Source organism: Rattus norvegicus, chromosome 2 (genome assembly GCF_021556685.1).
Source record: "Rattus norvegicus strain SHRSP/BbbUtx chromosome 2, alternate assembly SHRSP_T2T, whole genome shotgun sequence".
NCBI classification, from domain to species: Eukaryota; Metazoa; Chordata; class Mammalia; order Rodentia; family Muridae; genus Rattus; species Rattus norvegicus.
The window spans coordinates 21,548,744-21,568,594 of record NC_141535.1 but is presented as its reverse complement, the minus strand read 5'-3'; the positions used below and the strand labels follow the sequence as shown (position 1 = coordinate 21,568,594).

General features: G+C 38.4%; 1 protein-coding gene across 5 annotated transcripts in view; it reads right to left on the bottom strand.

Annotated features, from left to right (window-relative positions):
• Edil3 (EGF like and discoidin domains 3) overlaps positions 1-19,141 on the bottom strand; it is a 536,979-nt gene extending 517,838 nt beyond the window's left edge. For all 5 annotated transcript variants that reach the window (NM_001427434.1, XM_087634184.1, XM_087634186.1 and 2 more), the window contains 1 exon segment: positions 18,577-19,141. In NM_001427434.1, coding sequence (NP_001414363.1) covers positions 18,577-18,640 — 64 coding nt within the window. In that variant the 5' untranslated portion in view covers positions 18,641-19,141.
• Positions 19,142-19,851: the final 710 nt, after the last annotated feature.

The following is a 19,851-nucleotide window of genomic DNA, read 5'->3' as shown; positions in this document are numbered from 1 at the left end:
GTTAATATTGCTAAAATGTTACAAACATCTAAAGCTGCTACTTCTGAATTAAGCATGCTTCCTATGGAACTGCCCATGATATTCTTCACGGAACAACATAAATCTATTTGAAACTTTATATGGCACAATAAAAAGTCGAGAATAGCTAGAGATATCTGATCCAAAGGTATAATAAAAGTGAGATTATAATACATGACTTCTAGTATAGTACAAAGCTGGTATAGACTATGTCCGGTAGTATTTTTGCTTTTATTTTTGACAAGTATCTTTTGAAAACCACGGTATTTTTAATTAATGCTACAAAAATACTTAGCATCACTAATATGCTCAAAATTTATATCAAGAGCACTGGAGAAACAATAAGAATGGTTATTTAAAAACTAGATCTAGCATGCAATTGTGAGGATCTGGAGAACAGTGAATTCCTACACAATCCTTTTCTGGTGTGTTAATTTGCACATCTGTTACAGAAAAAAAAACACGCATAAAACTAGAATAAAACCAACAGCTACACTAATGGAAACCACATAAAATGCCGGTGGACATCTCCCTTCATGTTCCTTATAGTACTATTAGCAAGAGATATGAAGTGATGAAATGGAGCCAATTTTAGTGCTTTTAAGGTGATGAATAGATTATGAAAATGAAGTGGAATTCAAGCTAGCCATAAAAGAGAATGAATTTGTGCCATGTGCGATAAGAGAGATGAATTTGGAGATCATTACAGTAACTTAAATAAGTGAAGGATAGGAAAACAGTGGCTGAATTGCTTCTCTCCTGTTCAGAGTGAAACACTGGCATCATTGAAGGTGATAGCAGAACTATGGTTAGCAGAGGCTGTGGAGACCAAAGCAGGAGCCACCCGAGTGAAGGTTCACTAGTGGGAACCATACAACAGTGAGAAACTAGAATAGTTTGGTATGGTCTTGCATAGAAGACGAGTATAGATGTTGACCTATTGTAGATTCCAAAAGCCATAGAAACAATGTTTTATATGTTTCCTTCAAAGATATGATATTTGAGAAAACATATATATTTACTTAAATTTATAAATTACATAATTTCTAAGTGTTTGAAAGCATCTACTAAAGACACATAAAATATGTACCTTTTGTCTACTTTGAGAATTTAAGATTTAGTTTCATTACAACCTTGAATTTCTCAATAATTGACACATATACACCAAAGAATAGGTAACAGAAGAGAAGAGAGATTTGGTATGTAAAGGTTTTAACGTACATAAAACATAACATTTGTGGAGCAAAGGGCAATATACAGAGAGAGTTTTAAAATATATTATACCTTAGATAAGAAACTACAGACAATTCCTAAAACTCAATAACACAATACAACCTGCTTCAATGTGGACAGCAAAGTTGAGTAGCTATTTCTGCAGAAAATACATACCAAAGGGTAATACGTAGATCAAAAGGTATTCAATGTCACTAATATTTCAAAGAATATTTAAGAGAGACTACATATTTATAGTACTATGTGCAGCATTGAATACTACTAAAAATATTTAAATGAGACTATGTATGTGTGTTGGTGTGTATACATACTACATATTTATGGGTTTTTAGGTATTCATATAGAATAAATGGCCTCCCTATGGCTTTATCAACTATCTTTAGCATTATTTATGTCTCCTCTTCTCCCTCTATTTGAATGACCTTCCCTGCTCCTCGCCAAGGTAAAATCTCTCACTGTATTTTTCACCTATCCTCTTCATTAGCACCTGTGTCCTGCTAGACTTCTCTCTTGAACTTCATCTTTCTCATTCCTGATACTACCGTTTTCTGCTTTCTTGGCTTCTGCAATTACTCCAGATCATACATTCAGATCTAAAGACTCCGAACTAAAATCTACTAATGAGAGAGAGCATGACAGTATTTATGTTGCTGGATCTGAGTTGCATCGCTCCACATAATAATTTATAGTTCCACCCATTTGCCTTCAATTTCATGACTTCTTTTTTATTTACAGCTATTTAGAATTTCATTATGTTTACGTAGTAAGTTTCAATTATCCATTCACAGTTGGTAGAGATGGAGGCTGTCTCCATTTCTTAGCTATTGTGAATAGACTGGCAGTAAACATGGCTGAGAGTGTCTTTGTAGTAGGATGACAGATTCCTGTGATATATGCAAGGAGTGGCACTGTGGCTTGAAATGATAGATCTACTTTTTGCATTTGTGAAAATTTCCAACTAATATCCACAGAAGCTTCATCAGCACAAAATTGAGCTTGCCACTCCACAGTCACTTGCATTTTTGATCTCTGTGGTAGCTTCTATCTGTAACAAAACTAAGCTTCTTTAATGAGAATCAAAACTAAGATCACCTGTGCATATGAGAATAAGTACTTAAAATCAGAAAGAAACTGCCTACAATGATATAGACAAGTGGCAGTAGTAACCGATTGTTCTGCAGGTTATGTCTTCTCTAGCCATGGCTGTTTGTCTAGGTTCACAATGACAAGTATTAATTTCATCCCATTGAATAGACCTTATGTCCACTTAGAAAGATGTTGACTACCTTTAAGATAAGAGTGTTCCTATTGCAAGGTTAGAGATATCTTACCAGGCAGGTTATTGTTGTAGTTCATGGACTTTATAGATTGGTAGGATTACTGATTGATTTTCTTTTTGGTAAATATTATGAAGATAGCCTTCATGGTGGAGGCTTCCAGTACAGTACCCATTTCATTCTTTTATTTCCTAAGCCCTATGTATGTGGTTCTTCACCAATTTGGTCTTACCTTCAGTTCTTGGAGAAAACCAATGGCATTGCCAATAGCTTACATTGTCATTTGGGAATCTCTTAAATACACAACTGAAGGGAGGGTTACTTTGATTTGTGCTGGGTGGTGTTAGATAGATTTGCTTCCTGTGGACAGTGTTATCATTCATTATATTTGGCCCAATTGGTACATCTACAATAAGATCTGAGAGAATATGGTGGGAGGGAAAGGCAGAAAGATTAAGAAGCAGACCAAGGCTCTTGCCAAAGGATAGAATCTTCTAGAAATGACAGGGCTGTTATACCCCTGTAACATCAACTGTATGTTGCTTAAACAATACCTACATAATGGCCACTTCAGTTGATGCCAGTAGATAGGGATAATGCCACATCCTTACATGCAGTCAAGAGCTGATAGCAGGGGAAGACTCAATGTTTTACAAGGATGAAGCCCCTGAGAGTATATCTAATTCTCAGTGTATCTATATACAAGAAATCATGAATTTGGCAGGGAATAGTGACACAGAGGAGCTTGTGGAAGATATTGTGTGAAAATAATCTTAATGGAGCACGCATGTACCAAATTCACAATAAAGCATATGCAATGAAAAACTACTATCATAACTCAAAATAACAAGTTATGCAAATGATGTGGGAAAATTAGAAAACATGTTAACTGTTTGTAGATAAAGAACATGCTGAAACTCTATGTGAATGTGTAAGTTGATACCTCCAAAAAATATTAGCAGAGAATTCAATAATTCTACTTTGGGTTTTCACTGGAAACCAAAGCATTTAGCAATAGCTAATAGTACGAAGGAACCCAAGTGTTCCAACATGTTTATGAGAAGTTTATTCTGCCTTACAAACATAACAAACATATGTGCACCATGGCTGTACATGGACGACATTGCACTAAGTGAGAAAGTTGACAAAAAGGTACCAATCCTGTGGGATATGATTTTACTTATGTGAACCACTTAAGAGTGGTAAAAACCATACACACGGTTTAGATCCCCTAAGGGCTCTCTGGATTCTTGGAGCTTTCCTCACTCCAGTGGACTTATGCAGACCCCACTTTAACCCATTACCACTTCTTTGTGTTGGTTGATTACCTAGAAATCCTCTCTATCAGGGAACCTATTGGCTACACCAGGATGGAAGTCACATCACCTTTGTGTCTCACTCGGTCAACATCAGAGAAGAGTTCCGCATGTGGGCTCTGAGAGCTACTAAAGGACAATATGCAACTGGACAAAGTACTGAGAACAAGAGACCTTGTAAGGTTTAGTCATAAATGGGACGTTTTCATCAAATCCCTTTCCTCGGGGCTCAAGGTACCCCAGAAGCTGTCTCCAAGTGTCAGCCATTGACAAAGGAAAAGTTAGTTTCTATCAAAGGAGTTTCCCTGGGTATAAACACCATGTCCATGCTTAAGGTCAGGTGCATGCCCAACGGTATGAGATGGTCAACAACAAAAATGGACTTAGTGGCTATTTGGAGCTTAGTTAGATTTTTTTTTTATTTTCTTATAGTACTTTGATTGGGCTTTTTTAATCTATACTTTTTCTTAAATATTACATTTTCCCTTTTCTGTTTTAATAGTGTTCATTTGTTTTTACATGTTTCTCCTACATTTTTGTTCGTTTTTATTGTTTTGTTTATTCTGTTTTATTTAATGCCCATTTGTTTTCTAAGTAACAGTGAGAAAGAATGTTTGGAGTTTAATGTGTATGGAAATCATGAGAATCTGGAATGAATGAGGAAGGGGAACCACGATCAGAACATATTGCATGAAAAATTATTTTAAAAATTAGAGCTGGAGAAAAGAATCTATGATGGACTTGGTAATGGGAAAGGGGAATGGGAGACTGAAAGGCATTCCTTTATTTGTATATAAATTACCTATAGAAGTTGATGTCAGTAATGAAGATAGAGTTGTTAGTATGCCTAATATACATTTACAGAGTATCCTATGGTATGTGAAGTTTATCAACATAAAAGCAAACAATAATCTGCACGGAAAAATATTACTTAGAAATATTTAAGGCCTCTGCAGAATGCCAACAAATGCCACCATAAAATGGTTTTATTGTAATGACCATATAATTGCTATGCATTCAAGAGTAATAAAACTTTAAAATAAGTAAATAAGAGTAAGAAATTTATTTTATTCTCCAACTTAAAAACTTTGACAAAAAACTCTCAGCTTTCTTATCATTTTAAAAAACAATTACTATATTTTACTCTGTACAGACCTCTCTAGAAAGAAATTTCCTTTAACAATTTTAAGCTTAGTGTGGAAATCACACAATTATTGAGGTCACAGTACATATATCGTTTCAGAACCACAGGAACATTTAAAAACAGTAGGAGTATGGTTGCCTAAGGGAGCAGACAGCACTTGCAGTGACATCCAGATTGCCATTACACACACAACTAACTCGAAACAGAGCTGTTTCCAATATTCTTCCATCCTGGGCAGACACAGTTCCCAGGTGCTATCTGCTGTCTCAGCCAGGAATGTTTGGGTTCAGCAGGTGCGAGGGCATGGAGGGAGGAGGAAGAGACATGGTGGACACAGGAAAGGAATTTCTGGTGGATTTTAAGGCAATAGTTGTCAGGGCACTGAAAATAGCGGATGAAAGGACTACCTGTGGCCTCAACCCAACAATTAAAAATGCCCCTAGGTATTTTGGTTCTGTTGTACATGCTTCTACCAACCCTGTGCTGTAAAATTAGATTTGAAGTTCTCTGTTTCTTCATATACAATCAATATTATTCTGTTCAGTTAGATGAAGATGGGACATAAATCTGCTTTGAAAGTGTTCATAAATTGGAAATTTATAGAAAAGCTATAAATTCAGCAAATATTAACTATTTACTGCTAAAACATAGGGTTTGGGCATTTACATGCTTTAAACAGTATAAAATATTTATTTTGTCTTCTTCAAGCTTATGGAACACAGGACAAATATATTTTAAGTGAATTTAAAAGTGATTAGGGAAATTTTTAAGATATAAACGATTTGAAAATATTGGTGAAGTATAACACTTGTGTGTATGTGTCTGTCTGTCTGTCTGTCTGTATGTATGTATGTATGTATGTATGTATGCATGTTTCAGACTCTTTAGAGAAGACAATTTATTAGCAATTCACTGTGACTATGCAATTTCAACTGAATAATGTTTTGGAAAGTAAATATAGCAGAACATGGGATACAGCCAGAAATAGATATAGAAACAGATAAATTATATATTAATTGATGTGAGTGATAGTTTTAAGATCTCAAAAGAAGAAACATGATATGTAATATTAACAGCAAGAATCTATACACATGTTTGTACATGCATATAAATATACATGCATGATAAATTTCAACAAATAGTCTGGTGACATCTTCAAAAAGAAGCACAGTACTCAATATCCATGTCAGGAAAGCACAGGTCATAAAAAGTAACCAACACAGCAAACAACAAACTGAACTTTAAATACAATTACAACGAAATCAAATGTATGAGATACCATTATGGGAAAAGGGCCTATGCTTCACCTCAGGGTTATCTAGAAAGAGGTCACCCCCCCAGAAAAATCAAATAAACAAAAAGCATACTAAAAATTACTGCCAGTTTCAAATTTTAAACAAGGGGTTGGAGATTTAGCTCAGCGGTAGAGCGCTTGCCTAGCAAGCACAAGGCCCTGGGTTCGATCCCGAGCTCCGAAAAAAAAAAAGAAAAAAAAAAGAAAAATGAATCAAATTTTAAACAATGAGTAATAGTATACTACAGTGGTTAAGTAAAAACATCAATTTAATTTTCTGTTGAAGACTGGAAGCTTTGGTATAAATATGTAGGCTAATGAGATGGGTCCCAGTGAAATAACTCACAGGAGGGGAATAATGGACAATGAGGACCAAGTAAAGAAAATTTTGTCCAACTCCAGACTATCAGAGACATAGAAGGAACACTGTGCTTTACAAATATTTGAGGCTTGTAATTTTGAGGATAAAGAAATCTTTCTGTATAACATATAACAAATTCTTTGAAAGGATAGACATTTTCTGTATGAACAATTTAAACAAATGATCTAAAAATGACCAGGAATGAGGGCCACCAATCAGATAAAGCATTTTCTGTAACTACTAAGTGCTGACCTCAAAAGACGTAGAGGCCCATCTTAGCAGCTCAAAAGTGGGTCAGGGAACAACTGCGGAACTCTTACTCCTGCCCGCAGCAGAGCACTAAATTTAGAAGAGATACTCGTGTGGACTTAAAGCATTTCTTTAACTATATTACATTGAAATGATACCTGGATGTAAATCTATCTGCCCTATATTTGATGCTGTTAAACTACCTTGTTTTCAGTGTACAATCTTATCTTGCCATGTAAATAATCCTTTAGATTCCTGTAAGGATTGGAGAAGCTGTTTTGTATAAACAAATAGAACCTCTCTATGGGATACGGCAACTGTTTTAACATGGCGAATCTATAGACGAAGAACTGTGGGAAAGAGAAATAGATAGTTTATCAATTCTCAATTGATAATAAATAATAAATCAATTCTCTTCCAAGAACTATTTACACTTCCAACCTCTCAACTGTATAATGTTTCTTCCCAGATAAATTTTATATTTGAAGTGCTATTTTCCTGTTTATCAGTGTCATTTCCAGAATATTTTGCTTCCTTCCATGCTAAAAGCCAATGAGTTAAAACTTACGTCATTCTTCTTTTCTTCCAGTGTATATACATTGTGTTTTCCTGATGTCTACCACACCCCCACACACTCTCTTTTTCCCTCGTCTCCAGACCTTTCTGTCATGTCTCATCACACGTTTATTTTGACTTTAATTCCCTCAGAGGTGACTTTTATTATTGTTGACCATGTACTGTTTTGACTCCTTTTTCCACCATTTTGTCTTCTTTCTTCTGATTAGAGCCATGGTTATATCCCAAAATTTGTTGTTAGCAAAATTATGCTCATGTTGTAGTTCCTACATGCCTCTATATTCTTAGTAACTCACTTCTTACTTTTCTGTTCTACTTCTCTCTGGAGCGCAATTCAGCCTCAGCCCTATTCTGACTTCTGGAATGAGGATTTTACAGTCTCTTGTAAACACTTAAGCACCAATTAACTATAGATAGGAACAGAACTTTAAAAATGATTTTATTTATAGTTCAATGATGCAAAAATGATAAAGGTACTTGGGCAACCAAATCAATGGGGAAATTCTTTTTTTTTTTTTTTTTGGTTCTTTTTTTCGGAGCTGGGGACCGAACCCAGGGCCTTGCGCTTCCTAGGCAAGCGCTCTACCACTGAGCTAAATCCCCAACCCCAATGGAGAAATTCTTAAACAGTGTGTTTATCCTTTAGATGACTAAGTGCAAAACCACGTAGGGAACAAAGTATGATTGAATGAAGATTACTGTACTGATCACAAAAGGAGTCAGTGGAAGTATAGAAACTGGAGAGAGAGAGAGAGAGAGAGAGAGAGAGAGAGAGAGAGAGAGAGAACGACCAAAATATTTGAAGTGCCTGCAAGTTGGTGGTTTCATTTAACAGTACTAATTCTACTGACTAGATGTTGCTAGACGTCAACTAAAACACAGTGAAGGCAAACACTGATGCTGGGATTTGAAGGTCTTCAAATTCATTGATGCTCTCTAATAGGGAAAAAGTGACAGTGTGATAAGAAGATTTAAGAGCTACTGCAACATCAGCCAACCTTTTGCCATCTCCTCATTTTAAAAACCGAGGATAAAACAGAATTTATGACTACCTCAAGTACTCTTGTGTGGCAGCCGTGAGCAGTTGGAGTCAGCACAGTAGATACAAGTTCAGACTCTCCAAGTCTGTGAAATCCAGGACACTGGAACTTTAGAACCTCGGGTTCCTCTCTTTAAAATTAGGTTAAAAATATTCTCTTCTTCCATATTTTCTAAGGCAGAGTCCCATTTAAACTCAAATACTGTACAGTCACACAGAGAAAACAATAAGAAGATACTCTATACATTTATAGTATGACTTCCATTAGCTTTAAATATAGTTCAATTTTATTTAGTTTTAAAATACTTAAAATACTTGGAGTAAATAATAACTCAATTAAACCAAAAAGAAAACGTGTGGTTAGTGTGGTTTGGCTTTGTTCTGATAATGCTGGGGAAAGAACTCAGGGCCTTGTCATGCTTCTAACCTTTCCGAGGTTTTAGTTGTTTCGTTAGTGGTGGTGCTAAATAAAAAAATTAAACTGTTCCTAGGTATTGTCCACAGAAGCCAGAGGAGTGTCTTGGACACTTGAAACTGGAGTTACAGATTATATAAGCCACTATATGTCTGTGGGAAGTCAGTTTTTGGCTCTCCTGGGAGCATTCGGTGCTGTTAACTACTGAGCTATCAGCCCAGCTCTAGTTTCCTGGGCTTCGTACTGTGTAACCCAGACTGTCCTTGACTTTGTGACCCTGCTGCCTCCTCAACGTATGGAGTATAGACTTGTGCCATGATGTTTAGCCATTAAGTTTCCTTTTTTTAAACTTTTATACAGAAGTAAATGTGGGTGCTACAGATATAGCATGTCACTTGCATGTTTTGACTTGTTGAATGTGGCAAAAATAAAAATCATGGTTTTGTAAATATCACTTTGTACTGTGTTATGTAACTGAGATTGCTACAGAAATTATATCCCTCTACATTATGTCTAATAGCACTGGAATCATGCAGAGGACTGGCAGAGTTCTGGAATCCAATCAAGAAATCATGCTAGAATAAAACTGAATGGAAAGATTTTGCAAAAAAAAAAAGAAGAAGAAGAAGAAGAAGAAAAAGAAAAAGAAATCTGTATTTTGAACCACTCCCCAAGTGTTTCTTTTTTTTTTTCTTTTTTCTTTTCAGAGCTGGGGACCGAACCCAGGGCCTTGCACTTGCTAGGCAAGCGCTCTACCACTGAGATAAATCCCCAACCCTTCCCCAAGTGTTTCTTTTCTTCCTGCTATCCCCAGTACCATTGCATTATGTACTAACAAACACATCATTAAGTCTGTCAGACTAAATAGCATACTTGTTAATTTCTGCACGCGGAATGAGCTGTATCCCACTTTTCTACTTAAAATTTAATTCACTCAACTTTTTAAAACTTATTTTTAAATTGTAGAATTACTTACATTTCAAATAATATTTCCAAGCATAAATTCATCTTCTAAAAATAATTAGATGTTACCTAGTAGTTGGGTAAGATATATGCATTTTTTTACAAATAATAACATGTAGAAGACACCTCCTTGAACACAGTGCACAACTGATTGCCACACGATATCAGTTGGTAGTTAGGAGGGTAGTGTCCAGATTTCCTCTAATTATATTTGAAAATTTTTAAATAAATTATAACAAAATTGCGGGTAAAGAAAAGCATCAAATATTCAAATGAGTCAGACTCAAAGTCTATAAAACTTCATAAATATATATAATTATATTTGTTTCATGTGCTCTCTCATAACTCAAGTCTGTAATCTGCATTCACTCCTTCCTCAGGTTCTTACACATTATTTCTTCTTCTTCCTCTTGTTCTACACTGCCTTCTAACTTAGCCACTGTGCGGCCATGGCAGTTACCTTGGTATCTTTTTTGTTATTCATTTGTCAAATGATCCATCAGCACCAGCGGGGTTGACTTATGAGATTTAGAACTGATAACCCCCACAGTGCACTGTGCAGAATGCATCTGCTAGACTTATTTACCCTGCTTCACATCTCTCTGAGTAAATGACTCTTGCTAACTTGTCTGTTAAGATGCTTATGCCGTTACGGCGCAGCCTTCATATGAAAAGAGGGAAAGCTCAGAACTAAGACTGTGACTGTGAAAAGCACATCTTTGCAGGAAAAGATTCAGACAAAGAACATCAGGACCTGTATAGATTATAAAGGAACCAGCCGTTCAGTAGTGACGTTCCTTTGAAATGAAGTTGTATAACAAACATAAGAGGCCATTTACATTCTGTCTGGGATTTAAAAGTATATTTTTATCAGTGTTCTCTTTGCCGGAAGGGTTAAAAAGTACATTCAGAGAAGGAATATTCTAAAACATAGAAACACGTGTAAATGAAAGCAAGTAACATAAGCTTTTAAATTTTCTGACCTGTCTTTGAGATCTGTCTGTCTGTCTGTCTGTCTGTCTGTCTGTCTGTCTGCCTGCCCGCCCGCCCGCCCATCTGTCTGTCTGTCTGTCTGTCTGTCTGTCTGCCTGCCTGCCTGCCTGCCTGCCTGCCTGCCTGCCTGCCTGCCTGCCTGCCTATCTATCTATCTATCTATCTATCTATCTATCTATCTATCTATCTATCTATCTATCTACCTATTTATCTATCTATCGATCTACCTATCTATATGAAGTCATTGCTACTTAAATATGCACTTAGAAGGACGGAGTGATAGATGTCTTGGGAGGTAAAAACCCTTGTAGAGGATCGAGGGTCAGTTCCTAGAATGTGTAAAATGGCTCACAATATTCTTGCCTTAGTCTGAAGGTATCTTACACATCTTCCCATCTCTCCATGCACCAAATACACAGAGTTCACATGCATGCATGTAGGAAAAATTAAAATGTGCATAAAATATGAATATGTAAATTTAAATTAATAATAACAAGAGCCAAATGTCCACGTAATTTCTAAAAACAGTGAAGTGGGTACTGTTGTGATGATATCTCCATCTAATTAAAAGACGATTAAGAACCCACTTTGGTGTTTTTGTTACTGTTTCTTTGTTTTATTGTCTCACCTATGCTATACTAAAAATAGATCAGCAGTAAACAAGAATTTGGAAAATAAATATTAAAGCACTTAGATGATGAGCTGGCATAAAACATTCCAAGAAAGTTGGTGTATATAATATATGAGTTAAGCTATAAAAATAATATATATTTATAGAATATATTTAATATACAGACAGGAAATAATGTTATTAAAATTAGAGCATCTTGTGTTGGGAAAAGATTATCACATATTTGTGACTGGCAAACATACACAAACTAAAAAAAAAATGAAGATTGATTGCAAAAGGGATTGGTCCATTTAGTTTAAAAAATATTCTACAATCCAATATTTCCACTTGCCTGTTCTGGATTTTCTTGCTCACATGTGCGAACTCCATTTTACTACAGCTGACCTCATAATCTCCAGTATGAGTGAAATCTAAACAGTCACTGTGAGCTTAGTCCAGGAAGGGACTTAAAGGATTATTTTTCATTCTAAAAATAAACCACTTTGTCAAATGTGAAGCAGAAACCTTAAGGACTGCAGAGTAGCCTAACCCCATTTACACATTGCCTCCAACCTAAGCGTGTCATCATGTAACCAGAGATTAAGCCGTGGCCTTCCCACTTATGAATAAGTAAGCAATCAGTCGTCTTGATACAGATCTGCTTTAGAAAAGAGGAACAGTAAGAGGAAGTCAGTCCTTCAGTGCAGTAACAATTTCCTTCTCAAGGGCTTTATGTGTAAGAAGCTTCACTGATATCCTTGCGGTTAAATCCTCCCCGCTCACTGATGAACCAGTAATCTCTGGTGGAGAAACCCGACCCCGTCACTATCTCTGTATTAACACATTTAAACAGAATGCAGCAGAATATTTTCTTATAAAATGTGGCCCAGTCATAGCAAGCCACCTTATCTGAATTCGGAGACCAACCCCTTTCCTGTAAAACTAAGCTCTTTTCTATTACCTTCCTTGGATTATTCTAGGGAAAATTTACAAGACATCATTTTCTATAGCAAAGTAAAAAAAAAAAAAATACAATTACCAAACAAATAGATTTCTCAGATTTCTACATCCTTCACAACAAAGCAGATATCTGAGCTTATACATGTTCAACAAAATAGTTTCTTATTAATAAATACAAATACTTCAATATTTTTGTATTCCCAAATTGTGAACATGCTGCAATTAGGTCCTATCTAGATTCATGACAGTTAGGATAATAAAGACAACAGAGGCATCAGTTAATATAATAAAGATTCACAGGTGAATGCCTTTATTTTACTCAGTCCCCTTACCACATCACTAAATTTTCTGGGTTTTTTTTTCACTGTACAATATGTACAATGTGTCTTACATACACTTTCCCACTTCCTCATAGCAGCGGCATGCTTTATTGCTTAAATTGAGACTGACCTATTGCTTCATATTTCACAGTTTCAGAATGTAGTTTGTATAGAGTCAGTGAATTTGGAAGTCAGGATAAATAGATTTTTAAAATAATAATCTAAATTCCAAATGCGAAGTCTACATCAGGTGGCCAAGAGCTTCTCGTTCTTTCCTTTATGCTTCCTACGCTCCTCTCTGTGTCACACAGGTGAAACTGGAAACCAAGTCAGGTCCAGATTGTTAGGGGTACATGTTCCATTTGTCCAGTAGATAGTTTCAGAAAGAGCATTGTAATCACAGTACAAAATAAAACCCTTGACTTGTTCTTCCGTTGAGATCCTTTTAAATCACGGGGACTGGGAAAGGGGGCGTTATGTTCGCTCATTCCATTTTTCTCCTTCCAAGAGGAAAAATGATAACTTCACAGTGTTTTGTAAATTTACCGTCTTTTAATAATGATGACAGAATGTCAAATTGATTTTATCCTGGATGCTGTTTCCTAGTGATTACCCAACAAAGAAGTGGGAAGGAGAAGAAAAATGTAAAATGGGAGAGACAGAATGGAAGATTTCCTTTTTAACTTTAAGCAACTTTAACACAGATAGAATGCCACTGAATATAGGCCATTTGGCATGTCAAGGAGCACTTAAAAGCTTGAGAAAACTCATAGCAAGAATATAATGGTGAATCTGAAATACAAACTTAAGGGCTGTATCAACCAAAAAAGGGACAAAAGTTTGATAAAGATAAACTAGGAGTGATTTTTAGTAACTTGTAGAATTGTTCTATGATAGGTATATATCCTGATATATATATATGAGTTATTAATATATATACATTAATAATTTCCTGATATGGATAAAGAGAATCTAGGATGCATTTAGTCTCCTTTGACCATATGGTTTTTATTAGTTAGGAACTTGCAAGCTCCACAAAAATATTAATATAGAACAAAGGTAGGCACTCGTATGACCTTACATGCAGTAGGTGTGTTCAGAGATCAAATGTGTAAATAATCTAAATCAGGAAAACTCAATGAATAATTACTTAGACTGAATGTGGAGAAGAAATTTAGGAAGAACGCTAGAAATGCCAGTAATAATTGTTTGACAACTATAAACTGACATTCTATGTTTATTTCCTTGAAAGGCACTAACAGACACCTGGAAGAAGGAATGGGCTCCCCAAAATGTGTGACTCTTACCTGGGGCACCTGTGACTCGAAGTTAAAATTCTACAGTAAAAACTGTCCATCCTGACGATGAACTCCTTCTGTCTTCAGGGACTGATGAGAACTGTCATTAGTTCCGTATGTACTAGGACATATTTGTGTAGATTTGCAGGCTAGACTTTCTTATTTACCTCTTTTGCTTCTTTCAAAGATCTTTAAAATGTCTCCATTGATTATTCTGACACCTGCTGGTGAGGGTGAAGTGGATCCTAGTCTTTTTCCTTCAACAACTGTGGAACCAAAGGTTTTTATACATACTTGTTCAGGAACGATTAAGTGATGATTTCTAGCATCTGCAATAACTATGTAAAACATTTTAATGATTATCCACTTCATATCGGCATTCATTTGATTTTATTCATAAATTAATTTACTTTGATTAGGAAAGCTGTCACTGTCTTTTTATGGACTGTGAGAAAGCAGAACACAAGAAGAAATATGTTGGGCATCTTCCTAAAATCACAGCTAAGAACTCAACTGTAAGAATAGCATGAATGGGTGTGGACCTTTTCAGAAGTGTGCCAAAATTCAAACTATTTAGTTAATAAAAGAAGTAAATTGATTTCTATTATAGAAGTTTTACTACTATTTGCATACTTGTAATATTTCCTATTTTTTCATTTTATCCTATTATTATTAGTAGTATTAGTATTAGTATTATTATTATTGAGATTTGAATATAACCACATGGTTCTCCCCTTCCCCTTTCTCCATCCAACTCTGTGTAACTGTCCACTTACAATTAGCTTCTGGCTTGACTGAGCTCAGAAGCCTTTACTACTTTTGGGGGTAGGCAAGGATTTGATAAAACTGTTATATCATAAATCATACTGAAAGCAATCATGCCTGCAAGTGTGTGCAGTAAACAATACTAGCACCACTTTCCTTGGCTTTAGAAAACCCAAAGGCTTATAAATGTACACAAGTGATCCATACACCATTATTAGCATCCATTCAAAGGATGGATCTCATGAATAAATTACCCAGTTAACAATGCTATCAGAATGGCGGGTAAGGAAATTTAAGAGTTTGGAGTAGTAGCATAGGCACTGAAGTCCATTAAACATGTTCTGTGATGGTAGCCTTGTTCTGGTGGTAACTCTTTCTTCTGAGTATCCTTCCTCTTTTATTAGAACCATGTATCCTTTATTCATGTATATTGCTAAGATTTTGATAAGTAAAAAATTCATAACTTAGATGAGTCAAGTATATTAGAATTATCATTTTAACAGCTAGGTATTAAAACATTTAATGAAAATACAAATGTTTTAGCTTAAAGATTGGCTCAGAAATGTACTACGTTGGACCTTATTTGGGAACTTTGTAAGTTTAAGAAGATGGTATACTCTATTCATTCTACTTTCCCATTTTTATTGTAAATATTCGCCACAATTAATACAAATTTCTATGCAAAATACATTTCACTTTTAAGGGGACGTTTAAGATAGAACGAGAACTTTCTCTGCACCATTGGAGAAGCAGTGCCGTATCATGCAATTGCCTGGCACAGCGCAGACTTTACGCTGGTTTCAAACTCCCACAGCAAGGTACTTTATGTCCACTTAACTATTCCCTCCAATATATTCTTAAATTAATTTAAAATGTTTCACCTTGAATCTGATGTTAGCAGTTATTTCTTAAAGTGGAAAGTTAACGGTCATGCAAATGAGGTAACGATGGCACAAAGGGGCAATAATAAAATCCCCATAGAAACCGGTTATTTTAGCTTAAACTTCACTCTGCAATCACGGAAGCATAGTGGCATCTGGAGTGAGATTCTTTAGGTATTAATTTCTTCTCATGTAGAATTAACTGAGATCTCCATTGATTAAAAGATGGAAATTCAAATGCCAATGATTCATAGCATTTAGGGCACATCTAGACATTTTTAGAGAACGCCGTTTGCTTAAAGACTCCAGGCACTAACTGCGGGCACAGGGACAGATTGCATAAGATGTCACATGTTTGCTGCAACTGTATGCATGTTATTGGATTTTTTTAAAGCAATACACAATGATGAATAATTTAGGAGCTAATAAAATATTCAATCTGACTGATCCATTGGTTTAATTTTAAAATAAAGACAGCTTATAAGTGGACTTACCTATCATTATCAAATTTCCAGGCATGAGTGCCTGCAAATTGGGATCCACACAAAGGAAAACACTAATTTCTCTAAGACATTGGATAAATTAAAGCTATACGATGGGGGAGGGGTAGGAAAAAAAGCAGAGTAAAATTCCATGTTTTAACACTAGCTTCAGTAAGTTTCCCCAAAGTTGAATTGTTTGAACTATCGGGCTCAGTTCTTTCTGCAGAGGTCCGGGAGAAGAAAATGAGAGAGGAACAAGTTTAACAGAAAAAGCTGATGCAAAATGGTCCGTTTCTTTCCCAGAAGCTGCCGCCCTCCATCCACAGGGTGGCTTACAAAGGATCGATTGAAGGTTGGAGGGGGTGGGCTTCCTGAGCGTGGTCTAGAAGAGCGGATTGGAAAGCCCAGGCAACATTTCCATGGTCCACTTGACTTGTGGCATAGATGCCTCCGCCTGGGCATCTTTAAGAGCTCAAGGCAGCTGCAATATTTTTTGCCCAGGCTCTAGCAACTACAAGTCTTCTGGCCAGCGCAGTCACTCACTAGATCCTCTAGCTTTCCAGTCACCTTTGTTAAGGGTCACTTAGTGGCAGTTACGGAGTAGGTGCTTGTGAGTGCACCCATGAGCGTGTGTGTGTGTGTGTGTGTGTGTGTGTGTGTCCGCGTGCGTCTGCATTTGTGTGTGTGTGTGTGTGTGTGTGTGTGTGTGTGTGTCCGCGCGCGCGCGCTCGTGATCGCGCGTCAGTGTATGTGTATGTTCCTATTTGGGGTGGGAACGGAGGCGGGGATAGGAGGAGAGAGGAGTGCCTGTGGTTCTTACAGTTAGTTCCCTTTCAGCTAAGGCATCCAAGTGCAGAAGGAATCCAGACCAGAAATAAAAGAAACAGGAAATATCAGCTTTGGAAGACGGTTCTTTTCCTTAACACTGGAGACTAAGGCAACCCACTCCGGAAAACATTTCCATATGCTAACCTTCAGTGGAGTGACTGCCTCTGTGAGGCAACAATCAGAGCAGGTTTGAAAACCAGAAGCGAAAAACAGATCCCACCCCTCACACCTACAACCATGGAAAAAGTCACATCCTAGGGAGCTGAGAAGACCTGAACTACCCACCACTTCTAGTCCCAAAGCGATGGTATCTGGCTAAAACTCAGGTTTCTGGAGGACAGTCCCCGAACAGCCCATCCTCTGAAGCACATACATAGGTGGTGAATATGTGTAGTGTAGAGTATCCATGAAATGCCTACTCTAATCTCAAATGGATTCGAGTCAACACATTTTTTATTCCAAATACTTCTAGAGCCACAGCGTGACAAAACCTTGTGGCTTATTCAGCTCTCTACTCACTGCTGCTGTCTGTTGAGGATTCTAGTACATTTCTCTCAGAAGGGCCTTCTGAATTCATAAACGCAGAGAGGGTACAGACACCCAATATCTTGAAACCCCTTCTCTTCCTGGCTCCAATTCAGTACCTGCTGGTATGCAGACAAAGGTTTCCGACCAGGTTTTATATTGACAAAGCCTAATCTCTCAGAGGATCTGAAAGTCACCTAAACAACTCAGCAGGAGACTCACTGTAATCCTATATTTTTTTTAATGTTTTGTTTTGTATGCTTGATTTTTTTTTTTTTATTTACATGCAAACCCTGAAAGGCTCAGGTAGAGCAGCCGGAACAACTTTTTGGCTCCTGGGCCAGGGGCGCATGAAGGTTGGTTTGCACATCACAGCCATCTATTACCAAGAGTTATGGTCTTACCCAGAGGGAGTGCACAATAATGCTCAGGCCCCCTGGGGTTAGAGACAGGGAGGGTTGTTTGAGCTGTTGTAATTGAAGTCACGCGCCCAAGGGGAGGGTTGGGAGAAAGCTAACGACTTAGAAGACCTCTCTCTCTTTCTCATTGGCAGCACAAACTCTCAATATCGGGTCCAGGTTGACAGACCCCTTAGCCCCCGCCCTGCACCAAAGCCTGCATCCAGCTTACCTCCCGGTGGTTATCTAGGTTGTTCTGACACCAACTAGATGGTGGCCCGGTACACTTAGCTCTGTCGGGTCTCTATTACAGCCCTGTCCACTGTCATCGGCCAACAACATTTATGTTCGCGCAGGGAATCAGTGGCAAAAAATAAAGCCTAGGAACACAACCCCTTCAAACCCCTCAACCGTCTTATTTTCTAGATCGCACCCTCTTCCCAGGCTCAGCCTGGGGCACTCCACTCGGACTTTGCTAGCACTTTGGCTGGGTATCCAGGGAGCATCGCCTCCTCCGTAGCGCTCCTCACGCGGGGCACGCACTGAGGACCCACTGTGGCCCCTTGAGCGGCATTTCCAAAGCTGCTCCCCGCCCGTCCCTCATCCAGGGACCCCTGCCCAGCCACCTCACCTTTGACGAACTGGGGCACACCGAGGAGTCCAACCAAAAGCCAGGCTGCTACCAAGTGCTTCATGATCCTTCTCCCGGACGTGACCCGGGTTGGTCCGGGGTCGTAGCTGAGGGCACTGTAGGCTAGGTGTCCCTGCAGGACAGCAGTAAACCCCGCCCTGTCAGAGATTCAAGAGGACGTCTTCCTCCTGCAGCGCTTCCTCAAACAAATTCTTGGGAAGGGCGATAAAGAGTGATGGCCCTAGAGAAAGGGTGACTCCCCCCCTCACCCCAGCTTCGCTTGCGCTGGGATGCGCGGAGGTGGGTGCGCTTGAGATAGGCTGGGGCTGCAAGTGGGTCTTAGCAGAGGCACAGCGGGCGGAGCGCCGGCTCCCTGGGTTCCTGGCTCCCCGATTTTCGTGCGCGCACCGCAGGCGAAGCGGCCAGCAGCGACTATGGCTCACGCTGCTGCCGCCGCGGCTGCGGGGCTTCTGACTTGGAGAACAATGAAGCGTGAGCTGGAGGGGAGCGAGCCTGAGGCCAAGAGCGCACTGTGTACAAACAGTGGCGGCGCGCGTGTGAGACTGAGCCTAGCAGGCTGGCTTTGGGCTCCCCCGGCACCCGCCCCCCTGTCCTCCCTCTTCTTATTATTGCCTTCCCCAATTTCCTCTCTCTCTCTCTCTCTCTCTCTCTCTCTCTCTCTCTCTCTCTCTCTCTCTCTCTCTCTCTCTCTCTCTCTCTCTCCCCCCTCCCCTTTCCCCTCTCCCCCAGCTTTGGAAGGTGGCTCCTTCTGCTGGAAGAGAAAGGGAGCCAGCAGCAGCCACACCCTGCCTGATACCTGCCGCTGTCTGCTAAGTTCCAGACCCTCTGCACCTCTGATAGGAACTCTAAGGTTAGGGGAATACGATAGATGTTTGAAAGTGTTGATTCCCGGCTTGGTTTTATAGCTAAGTATACAAGAGTCCAATGAACTTCGGGACTGCAGGAAAATAAGTTAAGGGATTTTACAAAGTGGCTACAGGAGTCTCAAGCTTGGTGAGATCCAACACTGCTAAGTCTTCCGATTTCTCAGGAATCACGATTTAGTCAGGAGTCACACTCTAAACAGGCAAGACAGGCTGCTGCTCTGTTGTTCTGTCTGCAAATCAGTTTGCTCAGGACTGAAGAGGAAGACTGTGGGCTCATCTGCTCCCAGTGAGGAAAGGGCAAAAGCAAGTAGGAGGCATGTAAGCAGGACATCTGTTTCACATGAGAGAAGTCTTAGAAAAACAGAGGAAAAAGCAGATTCTTGACACA